The sequence below is a fragment of the Coturnix japonica genome, chromosome 3 (genome assembly GCF_054131305.1).
Source record: "Coturnix japonica strain WE chromosome 3, WE-NBRP24, whole genome shotgun sequence".
NCBI classification, from domain to species: Eukaryota; Metazoa; Chordata; class Aves; order Galliformes; family Phasianidae; genus Coturnix; species Coturnix japonica.
In genome coordinates this window covers 12,447,280-12,469,692 of record NC_140665.1, presented here as the reverse complement: position 1 = coordinate 12,469,692, position 22,413 = coordinate 12,447,280, and the positions used below count along the sequence as shown (strand labels likewise).

Here is a 22,413-nt window from a genome sequence, read left to right as displayed (position 1 = left end):
TCCTACAGCTAACTGGAATTCAGTAGGTTGGTCTAGCATTTCCCGTATCATACAGCCATATATATATCTCTCTCTATATATATATCTATATATATATATATATCTCATTTTTGATAGTGATTCTGTTGAGCATAGAATTTAGTAGTTCGAGCAAGCCTGATACGTGTTTCACTGGTGATAGATGGATGACATAGGAGCCAAGGTTTCCCATCCTGATTCAAACAAATAGTTTTGTATGTGTGAGCTGACCATGCTCCCCGCAAGCTAGTGTACAAAGCAGGAATCTCCAGAGAATATTTGGAATATTTAGCCTACTGAAAAATTTGGCTTTTCTTTTGGAGGTTCATTCTTCTTTACAGTAACTGTAGAAAGGAGCAAAAGCAGCTGGAATTTATTTGAAGTGACAAAACCAAAGTAAGATAAGATAGAACAGTATAATTCTCTTCATAGAGTGCCTCACTAAGGATACAATTTAGGGTTTTTTGGACTTTACATTTAAATGACTATAGAAAACTTTTTCCAGGTCCTCAGACATGTTATAGTACTTAGATTCATAATGAATTGCATCATCAAAATTTGTACTTCATCTGGCTAAATGGTCTGCATTTTCCCATGAAGAAAAAAAAAGTTCTTTGTATTTGCATTAGCCATTATAATATGCTTTTAAATAGATGTGAAGATTTTACTGGTATGGTGGTTTGTGAGCAAACGTGTGATCTGTATATATGCATATATTTATTTCCTTAATACTATCCACTCATTGTAAATCTTGTAGTTATTTAGGCCTTTAAAAAAGAAATAGATTAATATATATTGAAAAATGAATATCTATATATATATATATCCTTAAGCAAGAGGAGATATTTAGTAAATTTTTGTGTTACAACCTATCTCTGAAAGGAGAAGTTTAAAATTTGATTAAGGTATTGGTATCTGAGAGGAGTCAGCGAGTGCTGGGTACACGAAGCAAATGGACTATGTCCTATTTAGAAAGAGAGGAATGAGTTCCTGAGGAAGGACAGCATGGGGAATATATTAGGATTAGAGATATGTAAGAACAGAAAACATAGGAAGAAGATCTGTTTTGAATTTTTTAAACTAAGACTCTATGCCAGACAAAAAGAAATATGCCTTACTTAAATACATCAACACTTTTTCCGGTGTGAGCATAATGAAGTAAATGGAATCAGATCTATGTAATGTTATAAGACTGTCGAGGCAATCCTGTAGTAGTACTGAGGTTTACAGTAAATTCACTTTAAACTAAAGCAGAACAAAATAAGTGTCTGAACTATTATGGCCTGAATAATATTATGTTCTGAATTAATATTCAGTGTAATTGGAAATTGCTGAAGAGTACTGATTTAAACTGTTTGAGTTAACCAACATTGCCTAAGAGATACCAGGTATTTTCTACTCAGTCCTGGCATGGTAACAAAAGATTTCCTTGAGTTTCTATGCCTAGGTGTGCTTAGCCATATAAACAGTTTGTCCTAAATACAGTGTTAACAAGTACATTTGCTACTTCTGTGCAAAAGTATGCTCTAAGTGGCCAGAAATGCTTTAAGTGCATTGTTGCCATCATGCATCATATCTGATTGCATTCTGCACATGAAGGCAATTCACAGGTAGTTCTCATTGGAGTTATCATTCAAAGGGTGATGCAAGGAAAATAAACTTGGGAAAACATGCATTTAATTTTACAATAAGAACATACAAGTCTCTAACTATTAAGAGGTAATAGACATATTTGCCTATGAACAAACACATTTGGATTTGATAATCATACACACCGGGGCTGTTTTACATGAATGGGAGACCATAGAGGTTTGTTAATGTGGGTTGTAATCATAATTTTGTATGCTTTCAGGTCTCTATGTTCCATGTTAGATAAGGAAGATTAAATAGTCCAACTCATAAAAAGAACAGTAAAATGAGCTTGACCAATAAATGAAGAAGGCGTAACGTATTTATAGTAACATTAAATGATCTATTTTATTTCCACTGGGATTTTTACTGATATCATTTAATCCTTTTCTGTGAGTCTATTCATTGTCTTCCAAATCTATTTTAAAACCCCTTCAACTGAAACCCCCAGTAAGATATAGGATAATAAAAGATTCTCAGGTAGCATTATTTATTACCTCTATATCACTGTATCCAAAAAGAATATGCTTAATCTTTGCTTAAGCTTTATGCAAAAGTGGTCTTTCTCTTGTCAAAGAAGCAGCAGAGTTCAAGTGGTTGACATTGGTGAGTACTCATGCATCTCTTTCTGCTGGGTTTGCACCCTTTCCCTAGCCTTGTACAAATATAGAGCGTTAGTCAGAAGCATAGGGAAAAGGCAACACGATATTATTAGAATCTTGCTGCCTTTGCAGTAGTCTGTGTTTTTATTCCAGAAGATATCTTGACAGGCTCAAAATAACATACAATTATACTGCTCTGTGTACAAAAGCAGAGCAATCAAACATCAATTAAAAGAAATGCTGGTAGATGATGTTAAAAAGAGTTTCAGACAAAAAAATGTCATGTACACTGAATAACCACATCAAGCTGTTAGTGGCTTTTTTGTTCCATGCAGTCCTGCATTCTGACGGGTTTTGATTTTTGAGAATGTACTATAGTATTCCTACCTATTAATAAATCCCTTCCATCACAGTTAGCATGTATCAGGTAGAAAGGAATCTGAAAAGAAATGTTGGAGAGTTTCAGAACCAGTGACATATCCCTTTTTGGGGGAAAAAATAAAAAATAAAAAAAAAATTGAAGTAGGATATAGTCACCTGGAAAATAATTTTGGTGGAGTTAATGGCATGAGTCAGCACAGCCCTGAATTTTTCATGTGAACTGTTACTTCATTATATGTCTTTCTTTTTGCTATCATCTGTCTTTAGTAAGTTATAGGAACTGGAAAACATAAAGCAATGTTTGTCTCTGCCCTGTAAAGTGTATTAATTGCAGATTAGCTTTCACTTTTGGACAGTCACTGTGTAGGTTGCATAGCTCAAGTTTGAGCTGGGAAGCTGTGACTGACTGGTTGAGTGCTTGGTCAATCTATTCATGTCATCGATAATTCTCAGTCAGGATTTGTCTTTTTCTTTCTCGATCAAGAGTGCATAGGACTATTTCCATAACCATTTTCCTCTCAGAGATTTGTCCTTAAACATCTTCTCATAGATATCTGAGTACTCCAGTTGTTGCAAATGCATTGTACCATACCAAGTGTTGTATTTGTTCCAAAAATGTTTGTTTAACTGCTTACAAAAATAGATTACAAGAAGACATATCCACAGAGTGAAAAAGGAAAGTATGATTTGGTGGCCAGCTAATATGATGAGGTACTGAATATAAATATTTTTATGATAGGTAAGAATCATCTAGATAATAACGTAATAGGTGATCTTCTGAGACATCCAAATGAATAAGTGTAGGCTGAGGAGCCAGTGTAGATGAAGAAAATCTTGACACATGCACATTAGCTGCTTACACCTTTTCCCCAAGCTACTTTTAATGAAGGAATAGAAATGCAGTGTTTTAAACCTATGCTTAAATTTTCATTCTGTCTGCAGTAATCCTCTTTCTTAAAGGGTTGCTCATGACTGTAAAATGCTTAACTAAACCCATGTTGACTGTGCCTATTTATGACAACCTGATTATTGTGTGTGTGTAATACATTTATATAGTTAAATTGAGAGTAGAAATGTTTTAACATAGTAGCTCTATATTTTGAGAATTGCTTATACTTGTTAATTTTCTTGCTTAATACGACTTTTGGTGAGTTTTAACATTTGCCCAGCCAGTCTCTCTTTCTCTCTCTCTGTGAGGTTCACGTGTAAAATGATTTAGAGATTGCATAATGACTGTTTGGCATATCCTACAGGCAAAGGTCCAGAAACCCTTTTTGCTGGCTATAACCTCAATGATAATGAGTGGCACACAGTGCGTGTGGTTCGGCGAGGAAAAAGTTTAAAGTTAATGGTGGATGACCAGCAGGCCATGACAGGTAGTATGACCTTGTGACTTCGTGTTATCTGGGTGGGGAGGGGAGCACAAAGCAAAAGTGACAGAAGTAAAATGTCTTCATCTGAAAGTAACAAGATGCTTTTTTTCTTTTCTTTAGCAAGTTCTACATTGTGCCTCTTGAAATGCTATTATTACAAGTGCGTTTTTGCACTTAACTTTAATGTTACTCTAGCACTGCTGTTAAAATTAATGAAAACCATCATGCTGACATAAACAGGTAGTTTTGTACAGTAATTGGAGAAAAATCATTTGATACATCACTAATGAGAAGGCAAGTAAATGCTGCCAAAATACTAAGTTTAAATTAAGGGTAAACACAAAGCCATTGATGTAGCAGGGAATTTCAGAAATAGTTGAAAGATATTTTGTCATGTTTTTAAGACTTGCATCAGCTGTTTAAATGACTAAGTGCTAGGCAACAGGTTTTTCTCTAACACTAGAATGGCAGTTTGATGTGAGGGAAAGAAAGGCATGAATGCTAGAAGATATTAGCAATACTTTTTAATTTTGTCTCAGAAATTATAATAGAGAAGGTTGTTTCTGATTTTATTATGTTGTAAACTATTACGTATGTGTTATTAATAGCATCAGATCTGGTTTCTAGCCCTGATTCCTTGTACAATGAGCCTAATTTTGCTTATTTATTTAGTATTTTCCTTTATTTTCACTAAAAAAGATTGTTAGTTTTTGGCTTGTTAAAACGGTAAAAATGTTAATGGTTTTTAAAAGGAGAGCACCTCCTATACTCCTTTTTTACCCCAAAAGTGCACTCAAGACCATATCACTGGTAGAATAATTGTAGATGTGTCCACGTAGCTGCAAAGATACATTTTCTAGTATCAGATATTACTAATAGATCTTCCAAAGGTGAAGCAAAATTTTATTCCATGTATGTGGTGATCCTTTGTATCATTTTCCCAAGAAAGTAAATGGTCTAAATGAGTTATTTCAGTTTTATATTTTCTTTATCTGAATATAAGTATATACTACTGAAGGAACTACATAAAGCATCATATTGCTGCTTCAACTGGTGACTCAGATAATAAAGTTACTTTGGGAACACTTTCTAGTTAGAGGAAGCTGTTTAGAATTCAGTAAAATACAGTATTTAAAAGTAAATGTGAATTTCATTTGCTCCTTATAGTAAATGTAATGCAGATTAAAAAAATAAAAATAAAAAATCACTGAGAAGTGCTCTTTTTGCTTTTGTAATCAGTCCCAACTGCTTAGTACAGCTTTAGAAATGCCAAATATATGTGAGGGATTATGATAAATATGGGAGGTTTCTATTAGATAAAGTATAGTCAGTGAAGCAATAAGCAAAGAATGCAGGACTGTATGCTTCTGTTTGTTTGTTTTTAATAATTCTTCATTGTGGATAAATGTAGTTAAAATTAAATGTCTATACAAATTAAAGCCAGTGAGTATTTTCACTCCAGCTGCCTCTCAATCAAGAAAAAGTTTTGCCTGAATATCCAAATTCTGGTACAACACGCACATCTTTTCCATATGCCAGTGCATGTATCAGAAACTGTCCTGTTGACTCAGTATCATTTACAGTTCTTGCCTACATGTGCATAATCCACAAATGTTTAATTCTCTTCACCCAAAGGGAGAAAGTTGTCCCAGTGCTTTGGATGGACAAAATCTTCCCCAAATCTCTGCGGGATGCCATACGGCCAGTCTGTGTCCTCCTTTATCTGTAAGGAGGGGATTGGTATGAGAGAAGGGGCTAATGGGAACTCATGAGTCCAGTAACATGGGAAATTTTCTGTTAGTACTGATAGCATTACATTTTCTTCATGGCAAACTCTTGTTGCCATGCAACTACAGCTGTCTTTTCATTTATTTATTTATTTATTTTTTACACACAGTATTTTGCCAAACCTTTCACCAGCTCGGGATTTTACTCCCATCTAGTAGATCTTCAAATGCATACAACACAGCTTAACATGTAAGAGCTTTGAATTCCCTAATGGGTTAGCGGAAACATTGCCATATCACATTGGATTGCTCTTACATTAAGGTAATTTGAATTTTAATTCAGATGTCCCAACAATCAGAAAGACATTTAAAATATACCTTAGTAGTTTTTATTATAAATATACAGTGAATATAAGAAAAAACAGTTCCTGCCCAAAACTCCATCTCTTTTCTCATTTAAAAAACCTTGTTGGATTCCGAGAGCTTAAGATTGAAGAGGAACCATTAAATAATTCAGTTTCACTTTCCATTTTTCATAGGTTTTGAAGTTTTTCCTATTTGTCCGTGTTTTGTACGTTCTTACGTATCAATGGTGACAAATGCATAATTTATGCATGCCTAAGCAGTCTTTCATATCTAGCTTTCAATATAAGTCATGCAGATGGTTTTGATAATTTTACTCAGCAGAGTTTGAATGTTTGCAGCACTGATGCACTTAATTTTTTTCCGTCTGAAAATGAATGAGATATGAAAGAGCTCATTATAGTTGGATATTGGGAAAGTTACCTGGCTTAGGATTATGAAAAGGAATTCACTACGCCTGTTCTGTAGCATCACAACAGCTAGTGCATTATATGCACCAACCTGACATAAGAACAACACAGAAGGACAACTTCTAAGCACAAAGTCTCAAGCAATTTTCTACAACTAAGGAGATTTGGGATGTGAGCCCAGATTTCTGGGACTTTTTTTTATTACTGTGCTGAAGAAAAAAAACACATTTAAGGTAGTAAATGTAGAGAGGATACTGTGTTACAGGCCAAAGCTTAGTGGATTTTTGCCATGACATTTATGCAGTGCCATCTGAAGTGATATAAGACTGGAATACATAATGTTCCTCCTCTAAAACTTGTTCTTCAGCTCTCTCTGGCTGTGATCCAGTGTACAGCTATTGGCCTTGTACAAGGTTATACATCTGGCATTCTTCAAGGCAGCTTACTGACTGGTTACTGCAAGAAGAATCCACCTTCAGTAATATATCAGAAGAAAACATATATTTAGAACTGACGTTCAGAAACAAGAACATCAACAAGCTGCTATTTGAGATTAAGATACTGATAGTGTTCAGTGTTATCAGGAAAATTATGAATTGTGTAGAATGCATCCTTATGCTAAGCAATCTACTTGAAAATATTTAACGTAAATTATTAACTACTTTTGTTTTTGTGTGTGTGTGTTCTGAAAGATCTTAAGGTACTATTCACTGTAACCAAAGTAGTTTGTCAATCTGTACCCTTGGCCATAGCCCAAATATACATTCACCTTGCCTTGATAGCTGCACTATTCGCACAGGCATGCACAGTCACTTGCTTATAAAAGCCATGGAAGTCTGAGCATGCCACAGTTTTCTGCACGACTGCCAAAAACATCCAGTCCAGGTCACAGTCTCTTGCTTTAGTTCATTCAGTGCAGAGGGAGCTTGGCGTTCAACGATTTGCACTGCAGCTGTAGGGAGATTATAGAACAGCTTTATGCCAGTACATCTTCCAGCTTGCTATTCACTGTCTTTGTACTCCTTCAGAGCCACAAAGCACCTAAGGAATGGGTAAATCTAGCCCATGGTTTGCAAAAAGTAGATTAAGTGGTAAAGTTGATTAGTAATGAAAGCTATTTTGTCATCATTCTTGTTCAGTGTGACCACGAATCTTCCTACTTCTTTAAAATGAACCTGGAAAAAAATAAGTTTATGCTTTCTTAGAAAAGGGAGATCTTTAGTGGACAGAATTTTGGATGTAGGATAAATTATTTTATAACCATTTTACGTACTGATCTGTACACAGTGTGTCCTGGCAGCATTGATTGTTGCATTCAAGTTAGCTATACAGTCTGAAAATTTGAGACTTTCTGCTATATAGAGACCCAGGGGTACCTTTGAGGGTTATGTTGTCTCTGATGTAAGCAAGTCCCTTGTGGTTTTCAGGATGACAACAGACACTTGGATATGCCCTTATTGCAGACCTTCAGGTTTGTGCATCGCTTGGGCTGTTGTGACTGCCTCCTCCCTCAGTTTCTCCCTGCTAAAGGACGCTAATTACTTTCAAGGAAGGCTCTGACCACAATTTCAGGATGGGCTTTTGCAGCAGACAAACACGTCTGTACCTAGGACTGCTTAAACAGGAATCCTTCCTGCTAAATCATGCCTTTTGAATCAAAGCATATGGAGTAACATCCCCAAGACTCTTATTCTATTAAATGAAATCCTTGAATTCTTCCGGCACTTAGATTCACATCTGTGTTCTTAATGTTGTGTTAATTGCTTTTGCTTAGAATAAAACAAATTATCTGATTAACTGTAACCAGAGTGTGGGATTTTATTTACGGTTGGATGTACTGTGGTGTTATTCTTCAGTGTGGAAGTATTGCTGTTGGTCTTATCTAAACATAACAAATTTGGTAGAGAGACTCTCAGATCTTTACCATTAGTTGGGATGACTTTAGAAAAATTCTCATGGGGTTGGGAGTTGGCCTGCACAATCTGAAAAGTGTGGCATTTCTGCGTGTACTTAATCATGAGATGTGTTTTTTGACTTCCTATTTCAAATGCTAATGTGTATTTTCTTGTTACTGTTTTAAGGTCAAATGGCTGGTGATCACACACGGCTGGAATTCCACAACATAGAGACTGGAATAATAACAGAACGCCGCTACCTGTCTTCTGTGCCTTCTAATTTCATTGGCCATCTACAGAGCCTTACATTTAATGGCATGGCATACATTGACTTATGTAAAAACGGAGACATCGATTATTGTGAGCTAAATGCAAGATTTGGGTTCAGAAACATCATAGCAGACCCTGTAACCTTTAAAACAAAAGCAAGTTATGTTGCGTTGGCCACATTACAAGCATATACATCTATGCACCTTTTTTTCCAGTTCAAAACCACCTCTCTGGATGGACTGATACTTTATAACAGTGGCGATGGAAATGATTTCATTGTGGTTGAGTTAGTAAAAGGGTACGTATGGATTGGCGTATTGACAAAAACAGGCTATTCCAAATGTTCAGACAGGAGAAAAACAAAGGAAAGTTCTGGATACAAATCTTTATCTGATTGAGTAATTCTGACTGATGGTTGTTTCCTCATATTACATTTCATGTGCTTTATTGTGACTTTTTTCTTTCAGGTGAAGCTAGATGCCTGAAAAATATGAAAATGAGTAATAGGTGTAATAATAGCATTAACCCCAAAGATGATAGCCTTCCTCGTGTTCTATGTCTGTTTGTGTATGCATTTTTTACACAAGGAGTGCTCACTATTTTCCAGAAACTTGGACTTCATCTCAGCTTCTCTAAATTTCTCTGAAATTCTCTGACTTGAAGCTTCTTCCTCATTTGGGGAAGCTTTATCATCTTGTTTTACCACCACTGCTGAGAAGAACAAGGAAGTTGAAAATATTAGACAAATTAATTAATTAGTTCCCCCTTGGTATGTAAAGAAAAGGAAACTTCCAATTTTTTCTATTTTCGCAGATATTTACACTATGTGTTTGACTTGGGAAATGGTGCCAATCTCATCAAAGGAAGTTCTAATAAACCTCTGAACGACAACCAGTGGCATAATGTGATGATATCAAGGGATACCAACAATCTCCACACTGTAAAGATTGACACAAAAATCACAACGCAGAGCACAGCAGGAGCCAGAAATTTAGATCTCAAAAGTAAGTACAGTAATTTCTTTTATAAACTATAGTGAGAATCACTACAGAGTGATAACCTGAACAAGGCGTGTATGCATTTTAATATCATATGAAATATTAAATTTGAAAATAATTAGTGCATCCACAGGATATGCAGTTTTCTTTGTTGACCTGACAGTGGCAATATAGTAGTAGTCTTGCATAGTTAAGCACAACATAAAATGCAGAACGTTATAAGAACACAGAGTGGGCCAGTATCATACCAAAAGATTTCTAGTGGAATAAAGGAGCTCTAAGGACCTTACAAAGAAAGCTTGACTTTATGTGAATGTGAGTTATGTTTCTGGCATGCGGAAGCCACAGCCCAATTTGTACAGTATGACTGCTGAGGTTTAGCAGAACTAATGATCTCCATGTTAGGGATTTGGTGAATATTTTCACCTGGTCCCCACTGGTCAATATTCTACACAAAGTTCACCTTCCATTAGGAAAATGAATACAGTGCAATATATTTTAATAGGCTTTATAAATTTCTTGTCAGGAAAACAAAATTTCGTAGCAGTCAAAGAAAAATGTAGTATTTCAGAAGCTGGGTTGTTCAGTGTAGATATTAATATTCCATCAAGACCTTGTCCCTTGCTGAATTTTCTTTTATCTACTTCTGAGTCACAGATAATGAGCTAACCTTAGTAATTACTCTTCATTTTGTGATATTTTGCATGTTTGCTTCACTTGTAAGTACTATTAAGACTGTGGGAAAGACTGAAAACTGTGTCTCAATATATCATAGTTTTCAATAAGAGCTTCTTTATCAGAAATTCATGAGTTAGAAATTGAAGTTCTTTGGGTGCCTCATGTTCCATTCTCAAAATTGTGTATGGAAATTGTGCCATGTTTCTTCTCATTCCTGCATTCCTGCAAACATAATCTGTGTTTATTTAGTGTAATGTTTCTGAGATATTTTGATGTACAGAAATCGTACACCTTATTCCTACACAAGTGCTGCTTGTGTATATACATGTATTAAATCTATCTTTTTTCCCCAATATATTAATTAGACATAATTCAGACTTGAACTGATAAGCATAGCGGTTTTATACTACAGCATTTTTTAAAAGGAAGGTGGTGATTTGGTATGTTGCTTTGTTTAAAACAAAGTTTGAACGATGTGCCTAGTAAAAGCACTAGAGGGCACTGTTATTTCACTAAATGTATTGGCTTGTGCCTTCACAGAGCATCCATCAGCTAAGATAACCTATGGAATCCAGCATTCTTTTGTTTTCTTTACTTCGAAAATTCGACTTTCGCTTTGCCCTTTTGGAGTAAAACTGTATTGATAGCTGATGCATTTTCTAACCTAGAAATTCCAGTTGAAAAAAAAAGACTGAAGAATATGAAAAAACAACATACTTAGAATTGAAGTGAGTTAGGTGAAATATTTTAGGTGCTGATTTTCTGTAGTTTAGCACCCAGGAAGTATGGCTAGAAAAGGAATAACAAACAGTAACATACCATAAGCATACACAGCATCTCAACCTCGTGCTTTTTACAGTTGCATGTTACATTTTATTTTTTTAATGTTCTATTTTGCTCAGTCAGATGCCATTCCTTAAATATGAAGCATCATTTATTGTGATAATGTTGGCTGGTTTTTTTTGTTTGTTTGTTTGTTTGCTTGTTTTATTTTTATGATATGTTTCCAGCAGGTTAGAAAGGAGAAAAATAATGTCTCATAATTGCTTTTTCTTCCCCAGTGTTCAGTTGGAATGCATTCGCTTGGCCTTATTTCTATTTTATATCATTATTTTTTCTCTCTGCTGTGTTATAAACACTTACTCCATACATTTAACTTTACCAATAAGAGCAGTCATGGTTAATTCATTGTCCTCTGTTATTTTAGCCCCAGCAACAAAGCAAATTTAAACTTGTACTTCCTGCTACTGATAGCAATCATTCTGTGTAACTGGAGTTTACATTAGCAGAAATATAAATATGTACAGATAATGCAGAATCTCTGCAGCCTTTCTCAGTAACTGTATAGTTACCAGCCTTCAAATTCTGAAATCCAAGATAATCCTAGAAAGAATAATCACATATATGCAGATTTAAAAATAAAAAGATGAACAGTGAACTCAGTTCAAAGACAGATTGTGTTGTGGAGCCAGCACAGGATGCCAGCTGTATATAAAAACAGACAGTTGCCATAAAAGCATAGGAGAAAATTTCCACCATACATTTCCTTCTGGGTACAAGATTTAGTTGCCTGTTATTAGAGAAGTGGCTTTCCTGCATCACCTCTGACACAATTTCAGTGGGCTGGAGTTGGGTACCTGTAGAAACACGTGCACTTAATTCTCCAGCTTCAATTACCACATTTGTTAGATGGATAAATGATAAACTGGCATCCAATAAATAAATGGATGAAAATAGTTCTGTGTGTTAGCACCAAGAACTGCATTGCTTTTGTGAGCAGAGAAAAACAGCAAAGTGTACTCAGGTGGAGTTCCAGTAGATAACCTACAAAGACAAGTGAGCATTCAAGCTTGCCAACATGCAGTTACACAGCAAATCTGTTTTCATGTATTTCATGAATGCTTTCCCTGTCCTGCTTTCATCTGGTTAGCATGGCTAACCAGGGTCAGAATTTTCACAGACAAGTGAAGTTGTGTGGTGTGTGTGAAGTGAAGTGAATTCTCCTTGCTGTTCTCAGTGTTGTGGAATTACAGTAAGAGGACCGAGTAGCCTAAAAGGGACACAAAAATGGGAGTGAAGTTGGAATTTGACTCATATGTTCTTGTTCCTCACTACTGCCAAAGGAAAGATGTCTTCTTCATTCAGGCTATGTGGGTATTGCAACATCTGTAACATCTCTTCTGTCTCCACACTTTCTTCCTGCAGTGTGGGAGACTGGAGTTCTGGAAGAGTTTTTCTCATATAAACACTTGAAAATGCAGGAGGAGGAGGAATGTCCTCAAGCATTACTTTGTATCCTCCTAACTTGTAGACTTTAATCTTCCTCTTAATTCTCTTTACTATGGACACTATTATAACCCCCCAAACAACTTTTCACACATTTCAATTAAAATGCAAACATACAGAAAATAAATACACACAAAATGACTTCCCAGAGAAAACTGAGATATTTTAACATTTTATTTATTTGTAAATTGGGATGAATAAGTAAAATATGATGCTATCTTGAACTGAAAAGTTAAAGAATGCTGTTGTTTGCATTTAACAAAGAGTAGTTACAAACGCTTCAAGGAATTGATAATTTCAGTGCAGCACTATCCCATCCTCCTCCAAACTTTCTAGCTGTGCTTTATCCTTCATGATAAACAGCAGTCATCTGAACTGTGATTTTGGGCTATCGGTACTTTCTTTCAAAAGCAAATTCACTGTCACAGAAAATTCCTGCCCAATTCTACAGTTTTGGTTTGATTTTTGCTGCCTATGCAGTTTCAAACATTTACAAGAACTGCTGTTCTGAGCTGGCATCCATACTTCCATTTTTTCTCACTCTATTCCCTTTCACATGGCCTTCCCAAACGTCAATTTTTCTAGTGTCCATTATAAATAATATGTTATTCCTGTGCTACTGTGTCCTCCAAAATAAATAAATAAAATAAAAATAATTTAAGGGGGAAAAAAAAAAGAAAGCCATTTTAGAGTCCACCTCAGAATCAACACTCACACATTTAAAAATTCTATCTGGGTTTATTTTTGTCTGTTTTATTTTACTTCTGTAGCACTTCAGTGTCCTCCAGCTGCCTCTATCTCTTTGTAAGATATGACTTCTATTGCTATATATTTGCCTTTTCATTTGCCCTTTTCTCCTGTGATATGGAAACAGCCTGTTGTGAAGCCCCTGAAAGAAAAGTAGTCACATTATTTTCTGGTGTGACCTCAGTGGTTTCACAGAAACCCTGAAATCTAATTCCTTATATGTAAGGGCTTACTCAGCACTTCATCCATCCTTGTAAACTTAGTGCGTAGGTTAGTAAATTATCAGTAGATCTATTAGCCTTGTGTATTCATTGATTATTGGTAATAGTGATTTAATCAATCAGTGCTTGCTTTCCCTGTCAAAGCACATTGCTCAAACCGTGCAAAACTGAACTAAATTAGTCTTGGTCGTAGAGAATGTTTCTTGTTGCAGTGATGGAAATTGAAATAATTTCCATTTTATGTAATATTTGTCCCTGTTGTCTTACATTGAGCCTATTGTTAGTGTTGCTGCATTATGTGTTCTTTTGTTTGTTTCATGGTTTCTATTAATGGTAGCTGTTCTTCTTATTTTTCTTAACTAAAAAACACAGCTTTATTAAGAAGAATAGAAAAATCTTTTACATATAAGCACAAAATTGTACAAAAGAATGAGTATTAGCACTTACATTTCTCAAATAAGCATGCATGAGTTAATTGTAATGACCTTGCCAGCAGGCTGTGAGCTCCTCATGCAGAAATAACACTCTGTTTCAAATGCAGAACTCCACATACTGTCACTAGTAAATAGATCTTCCTAATTTGACCTGTTGGAGTAGAAAACAGTGAATGCAGCTGTTGTCTTTCTGACAGTGTTGAGAAAGCAACCTCTGTACAGAAGGAAAAATAAGGGACTTAAAACAGAACTGTTCTTTTTGATTTCCATTCGAGCAAATATATATGAGCAGATCAATGATCGGTAATTGGATGACAGAGCTCTGCCAGCTCAAGAGAGAGCACTGGTTTGCACCAGGCAGAAGGCCTCAGCCTCAGCTCTACACCCACCACATCTGAGGCCACTTCCTGCCTTCATCTGGTGGGGATGAAGCATGTATACTCCTAGAAAAAAAACAAAAGAAAAATCTGAGTATTTAACTTAAATCCATCCCACTGATAAAAGTTCTGAATTCTTGTTGTCTGCAAGTTGTAATTGGAACACATTCTCATCTTGCATAAAGTGATAAATTTCTCTCTCCCCCAGCTGCATTCACAGATACTATACTGGAACTCTGTGGGGCACATAATATCCTTCCAAAAGCACATCCTAGATTTGTTTTCAAAGTGTGCTGCCATGGGTATTGTACAGTCCGCCCCATAAGTTTTGGAATTCTGACCAAGCAGTTCGCATCTGAGTCTAGAGGTACTTGTCTGGGTAAAGAGGATGGTAATGCAACAAGAAAAAGTTTCCCTCTTCCAACTCATGTTCAAACTGAGCACATTTAACCTCTGTCAACTTTTTCATAGGTTTATGTGGAGAATGTTGCCTGATGTATCAGCTAGGGGTCAGAGTTTTGTAGATGCTGCAGGTTTCTGATGTCCAGGCTCCCTGTTGGAAAGCAGAATGCTTTGCTGTTTTGAAAATAAGCTGTCCAAAGTACATGTGTTGGCTATTGAAGTAGAGAATCAATAAATGATTTCAGAAGATTAATTTGTCTCGGAAGGGAAATCCAAATACACTATGGTGTGGAAATCCCTGCTTCATTAGATTTTGTCTATTTTGCAGATGCATTCAATGTACAGAAGTGGTCAGAACAGGAAAGAAATGAAAGACAGTTTATGTGCTTGAATACCTCACCTCTTGTACCACAGCCATCCCCCTCATCTATGAAGTAATTTGTATAGCATCAGTTCTGTGGGAGATGGATTACCACGCACATTTATATGGCAATTAGACTTTATTATTTACCATTTCACACACATCACCAACTTTCCTCATAGTCCATTGGACAAGCAGGCTTTAAATGTGATTATCTTTCTTCTTCAATGCCAGTGCCATTCATCTAGTTTTGTGGTGGATGGGGACAGTGTGGGTGGGACAAAGAGAAATGATTCTGTGAAATAAAGTGATTGGGAAACAGAGAATCATTACTATTGAGAAAATGAAAAATGCTTTTGTGTAGCTATTTCCTGTTTGAGAATATATGTAATTTAAGAAAGGGATAAATGACTTCTAGGGAAACTGTAATTTTTAACATGGAGAGATTTAGAATAATGTTCACACACATCCCTTCTGTGTATCTGTTTCTTCCTGTTGAAAGGTCATCTGTTAAGGATGTGGCTCTTGCTCCCTTTCCTACCGTATAGGTTTACTTACCTCTTTTTGAAATGTTTTCTTTAAAGAAGCATGAGTGCGTTTGCATAAGCATCGAGCCGATTTTAAAAGAGCAAAGAAGTGTAGTAGGTCTGAAAACTGAGCACCAGGGCCTGAAGTATGTAAGTGCAGAGCACATCAAGGAGATCCTGAGGTATAAAATAGGGTACAGCATAACAACATCCTGAGAAGTTTCTAGGCAGATGCCTATTTGTATCAAGTGTGGAATATCCTAAATGCAAATATATTAATTGCCTGATGGGATCAGGAGTCTTGAAGAAAGGTAGAACAGCAGATCTATCTCCACTGTGGGCTGCCACAGAAGTTAATAGCATGATAAATTTTTCTTGGTGCACCTATTAACTCTGCAAGTTTTCTTAATAATCTCTTTTAATTTTCACTGCCTTTGTCTTTTGTCAGTGTGAATTGCAAACCTGTTCTAAAATAAGTAGAAAGAATAAGCAATATCAGCCAAGGAAGGGAATATCTTCAAAGTTCAATTTTCTTGATGAATACCTGCAGTACATCCTATATGCCAATAAAGATGACTGAAGAAAACTCACAGTACCAGCAGTTTCAGTGCTTGTAATCTCTTCCCTTTCCCTCATCCCTTTTTCCCTGTTTCACTTTCTCCCTTTTTCCCTTACCCTTTTCTTTATTTTTTAATACCTTTAATGAAATATTCAGAGAAGATGCTGAAGGCAATGTAGAATTGATCTGAAAAGATCCATTTCTGTATTTCTTCAGGAAAGAGCAACTTGCTAACCCATACATTGTTTTCTTACCTTTGCCGTGCTTGGTTGTCAGTGGAGGGATGAGGAAGACAGAAGGCACCATCTGCCAGATCATACAAATTCCTCTTGCCCAAAGCATTTGAAATAATAGATAGATAACAAAGGAGAACCTGGACTAATAAAATTGCCAACATTTCCTTTATTTGCTGAAAGATGCTCTAAATGTGACAGAGATCATCAATCCAGCAAGGAAAATATTGTAAAAGCCCAATTTTCTTCAAAGCCAAACTAACATATAAACAAACAAAAACATATCAGAACCGTGACTTTAACCACAAATCAATACTGAGGCAACAGAATAAACTAGCTGAAGTAAATAAGTGGGCATAAAGCACTAAGTTAACATATTCATGTCTTCCCCCAAGTGCTTTGCAAGTGGTAGACAAAATTCAGTAATTCTTGATTCTAGCATCAAACAGGTTTGTGAATGCACAGCAAATGCATAGAATGTACTGCAAAAAAAGCCATATACTGGAGTGAATATGCTGCAGGAGCTGTGTGGATGCATCATTTAAATCTTTGTCAACTATCCTCCAATTCATAACTTGGATTACTATCACAGGAGGCTTTTTGTTTTATTCAGAAAGGAACAATTACAGTTCAACAACTTATTTCCCTGAGTATCAAAATCTTTTTTCTAATATGGAACAAGAAGTGAACATTTAGTGATGATAATGAAAGTGCGATGAGAGGATCTAGAAACACCACTTAAACCTGTTGCACTGAGATATGATGGTGACACTCAGGAAAGTGAGCCAAAGACCACTGAGACAGCAGGAGAAGGCATTAGGGAAACTCAAGAGGTATACTTCAAAGGAACTGAGGAGTTATTCTCCAAGAAGTTAACAAGGCTATTTGCCCATATGAAGTGTCCCTACACCAATGCTTGCAGCTTGGGAAACAAATAGGAAGAGTTAGAAGCCACTGTGGTACTAGAAAACCATGAAGACATGGCCATCACATCATCCTGGTCAGTTGGTTCCCATGACTTGAGTGTGATTATGAATGGCTACAAGGCATCCAGAGTCACAGAATCATTGAGGTTGGAACCCTATGGTGAGCTAGAGAGCAAGTAGAGACATGGACATGTTGAAGCACATCAAGAGGAGGGCTACAAAAGTGATCCAACTGATGGAATTCCTTTCCTACAAAGACAGGCTGAGAGCCAGGGCTGTTCAGCCTGGAGAAGAGAAGACTCTGTGAGAACAGGTAGATAGCAGCCTTTTTCTGTCTAAAGGGAAGCTGTAAGATAGAAGGTGACATGTTGGATATAAGGAAAAGTTTCTCACATTAGGGGTGGTGAGGCACTGGAATAGGCTACCCAGAGATGTGGTGGAAGCCCCATACCTGGAGGCATTCAAGGTCAGGCTAGACAGGGCTTTGAGCATCTGCTCTCAGGTTGTATACTTAGGTCATGAGAATGATTTACTTTCATCTTTCAAATAACTCAAAAATAATATGAGTTGGGACCTTCTTATGTTGAAATCCACCTGGTAATTAATTGTGCGACTAAACAAGGCATTGCAATGCAATTTCAATTGATCTTGTAACAACAAATCATCTGCTTTGTGAAGGACTTGAAGAGTGATCACTTTTTTCTTCCTGGATTGTGCTTTCTCTATTGTATTTCTCAGTCTTTGCAGTCTTCTTTCCTCTTTGGCTGCCTGGGGGAAGAAGCGGTTATATACTTGATCATTTTGAAACATTGCATTTGGAGAAAAGCATGCCTGCCACCTCAGCTTTGCCACAGCCAGCTGTTCCTTTGTATTTCATATGAAGGAATGGCAGAGATGCATGTTGTGCTTTCAAAACCCACCAGGCTATGCCAGGGCTATCTATCTCTGCTATAGTACAGAAACAGTTTTGTTCCTAGAAATAGTGATTTTGCACAGTGTGACACTAGAAACAAGTCATACAGACTTCAATAATGAAAGAGAAGAAATGAAGGGAAGGGATGAAAGTACCATTGAAAACAACAGCAGAAGAAGAGAGATTGTCCACTTTTGGAGAGAGTGGTGGACTTCTAAGTGACTTTGTGCAGCCCTATGAACGTACACAAGTGATGTTGTCTTTATGGATTCTAGAAAAGCCACGCCACAAATCCTTCCAGAGTTTTACTTTTTTTTTTTTTTTTTTCCTTCTTAATTTTTTTTTTTTTTTTTTTTTTTTTTTTAAGTTTTTATTCATAAATAGAGCCATATTTAAATGAGTAGGAGAGTGGTGAGGTCCTGGAACAGACTGCCCAGGGAGGTTGTGGATGCCCCATCCTTGGAGGTGTTCAAGGCCAGGTTGGATGGGGCCCTGGGCTATTAATTGTGGAAGCTTGGTGGCCCTGCCAGGCAGGGGGGTTGGAACTTCATGAACCTTGAGGTCCCTTCCAACCTGGGTCATTCTGTGATCCTGTGACTCGTTTCTGTCAAGAAATGAGCACCTGCTACATATGGCAAAACATAAAATTTCAGAAAAGTAAAGCAGCTTGGCTTTGATTAAACTACTGTTTCATGAACAGTTTTTATATGTGCTCTCCACTAATGCTGGAAGACAATGGTAGTCCTTAAATTAATAGTTTTTGCTTATCACCTTATATCCCATAAGGATTCTGGGTTTGGAACACAAACCAGGAAAGGAGGAAAGTGTATAGAATGACATCTCAGCAATATAAGTATCACTGTGCAGTGTCACTGCTGTTACCTGTTCTGAAAAGATGTACATTTAACAGCATCTTCAGTTTTTATTTTACCTTTCTTTGTTTTAGAATTAAGAAAGCTCTTATTTGGAAGAAAGTAGGTACTTGTGATGTAAAGAAAGGTAGAAGTAGTTGTTACAGAAGGATTTGGCAGTATCTGTTTCACCAGCAGATGTATGTGACTGCTGTTGGGCATTTTGTTGTAGCTGGTTCCAGTATAGACTACATTGAGAACCTGGATTCGTTTACTCACAAGCAGGTTATTTTTTCCTGTGTTAATTTCATGCATTCCTCAATGCACAACTCATCTCTAAGTCAGAAAAGAGGTAGATGTAAATAGGAGAACACCTGTAGGTATAATTGATGTTCAGCATTTTCTGTAAAAAGATGTAAACAATCAGTGAAACCCACTCAGCTCTGCCAGAGATTATGGTGTAAGTGACCAGCAGTTACTTTGTACACAGAGGATGTGTTGCCTTCCAGATGACTGCTCTAGCACACAGTGCACACGCCAGCGAATAACATGTTTTTGTTGTTTTTTTATTTTTTGGCCTCAGAAAAGTGAAGAGAGGAAATGATCCTCCTTCTCTGAATGAAATCGGACAGCTTCACCTAATTAGTTCTAGTATAAATAAGAAGTGTTGTGAGACTAAGGAATGTCTGCTCTGAAAGTTTGGAGCTTCTCTAGCAAATCTTAAGCTTCTCTAGATATCCAAAGGAATTTTTGGAGCATTCTGCTCTCTCCCTCACCTATTTCTTCTCTGTTTAGCACCATAATAATGAATGTACCAGTATAATCCTCTGAGTATGTACTTTAGAAAATGGTCATCTGTTGTAAGAAAGAAAGAAATGGAGTTGCATTTTTGGTTGTGCTTTTACTTCTAAAATGGCCCTGTATTTTCAGTGGTAGTAGTATTGCAATGCTATTGTATTTAGGCTGTAGATATCTTCAGTAGTGTCATGATCTCACACTATTGATCTGATGAACTATGGCATCTTACTATATAAATTGTGTGTAATTCATAAAGGTAACAAGATAAGCAACAAGGCATTAATCCTGCAAGCTTTTAATGTGTGACGTGTCTAGAAGTAAAGCTGTACTTACATAAAAAGTGAATAAGGTGGGAAAACCTGAGAATTTGCCTGATAAGGTGCTGAGTCCTCTTATCTCTTTTAGTGAAATAAATACACTGTATAAATAACTTATTCTTAAATATTTTCACTTATAACATTTTCTGCATCTGTCTCGCCTGAATTTCTGATGGACTGAATGTTGTTCCTACAAATCTAATTCTTCAATGTGATGAACACAGAAATGAAGAGCGTTAAATTATTAACTGAAATAAAAACCGCTATGCAAAATGTTTGTGATGGCAAATAGGAAAAAATGCCAAAAGAAGTTATGTCTCTGCAAGAAAGCATTATTTTATGCTATCAATAGCAGACTCAAATCATATTTGATATTAAATCTGGGAAAGTTTCAGCTGGTAGGAAATACTTGGATATAGTTTTAAAACTTCAAGAGTCAGTACAGCTGCTTGTATGCTGTATGTTAGTGTAGTGCATTACACTTCTGTACATACAATAGCTAGTTGACTGTATCCCACTTTTTATATTTTCAGGAGCAAGTATTCTGAGTTCATCTCAGTCTTCAGCCACTTTAACCTAAACTTCTACCCATTCAACAAAACGATTGCTAAATGACCGTACGTCACAGTCTCAGTTTTCTTGAGGGATGGATCTTAGGAATTAGGAGGGGGTCAGTGTGGAAGTCTGGGCTTTCAAGGGTTTAATTGTTCAAAGAATAAAAATGGTTGTTAGGTTGAGGGTTTTAAAAAGAGATAGCATCTGTGTCGAGAAGAAGGGGAAAAAAAATGACCCTTCTAGCATAAATACGACTTTCTTTCTATTGTTTCTGGACTTTCCCTCTTCAAAGTCTGTTGCAGTCAGTTCAGGTGAATTGTCTCTGAGCTGACAGTGACTGAAAGAATAGAACTTCAGAAAACCCATAAAAGCTTTACTTTCTAAACGTTTCACCAGTGAAAAAGATGAGGAACATTTATGATGGGGCAAGAAATTTTAACTTGTTTCCGGTGCAGCTGGAAGAAAAATAGCAAAGTTTTTCTACTATGAATGAATTATGTGCTATTTGTAGGAACACAGAGATCACCATATATTAAGCTTCTATGCCTAACATCACGCTTCTGAGATTTATAGTATACCTTAAAGCTCTAGAGGAAAGCATTATTTTGTTTTTCAAATTATCTATGTGAATAGGGAAAGCTTGAGGTTTCTTAGCCTATTATCTTATGAAGATTGCTAAGATTTTTGCTTGGATGGGTTATAAGATGAATAATACACATGTTCCTAGAGTTTTGGCTTCAGTGATTCAAACACTGTTGAGTTTTAGGGCTGGTATGCAGTGAATAAAAATGTTTCAGTCTAACATGCAGGTGTTTGGTTCAGGTCATTTCCTCGCAGGTAAGCTGTTACAAACAGCCCTGAATTACACTCCCTTGCAAACAAGTGAGTATGCCAGGAGAGCTAGGAAAAAATGTTGCTGTAGTTCCTATTTGTAACAGATTAAAATTTGTTGCATAGGGTAGTGATGATAGCTGGTTCTGTTGCTTTAAAATCTGCCTACAAAGAATGGTAAACTTTTAGGAAATGTTAGGTATGGAAAGCGCCTGGTGAAGCTTGTAGTCTGACACTTTCTGGAAGTAGGTTGCGTTAGTTTGAAGAGTAGAGGATAAGTGCTTTGCTTACCTGAGTTGCCAAATACGTGAAGGACACAGCCTAAAATGCTTTATTACAGAAACACATCCCCTCCTCTGTGTTAGTGTACTTTCAAAGTACATCTCAGAGCTGTAAATTACACAAAGGAAGGAAAGAAACAGCTTGCAGCCTGGTTGCACGAGGTTCTGAGCTGTTTATAGGACCAATCCACCATCATAAGCATTTTGGATAATAAAACTCTGTTTGCTTAGTGGGCAGAGTGCCATTTTGAAGTCATCTAATGGGCACTGTTCCCAAATGGCTGACACAAGGTACAGGTTTTGGAGAGAAGAATCAGTCATTTTACTGCTGAATAGTTGTGTATTTATAACTTTCTCATTAGATATATCTCTAAGCTTACTCTTCTTGCTCTACTTTTAATTTGATGGTTCTGGATAAATGAACTTTAGGTGCATCTTAGTGCACCACTT

At 36.5% G+C, this 22,413-nt stretch overlaps 1 protein-coding gene across 47 annotated transcripts in view; it reads left to right on the top strand.

The window, feature by feature from the left end:
- The window catches only part of NRXN1 (neurexin 1), a 607,983-nt gene that overhangs the window by 259,835 nt on the left and 325,735 nt on the right, over positions 1–22,413 (top strand). For all 47 annotated transcript variants that reach the window (XM_085541060.1, XM_085541047.1, XM_085541037.1 and 44 more), the window contains 3 exons: positions 3,884–4,006; positions 8,585–8,966; positions 9,482–9,672. In XM_085541060.1, the coding sequence (XP_085397186.1) occupies positions 3,884–4,006; positions 8,585–8,966; positions 9,482–9,672 (696 nt within the window). The remainder of the gene's footprint in view (positions 1–3,883; positions 4,007–8,584; positions 8,967–9,481; positions 9,673–22,413) is intronic.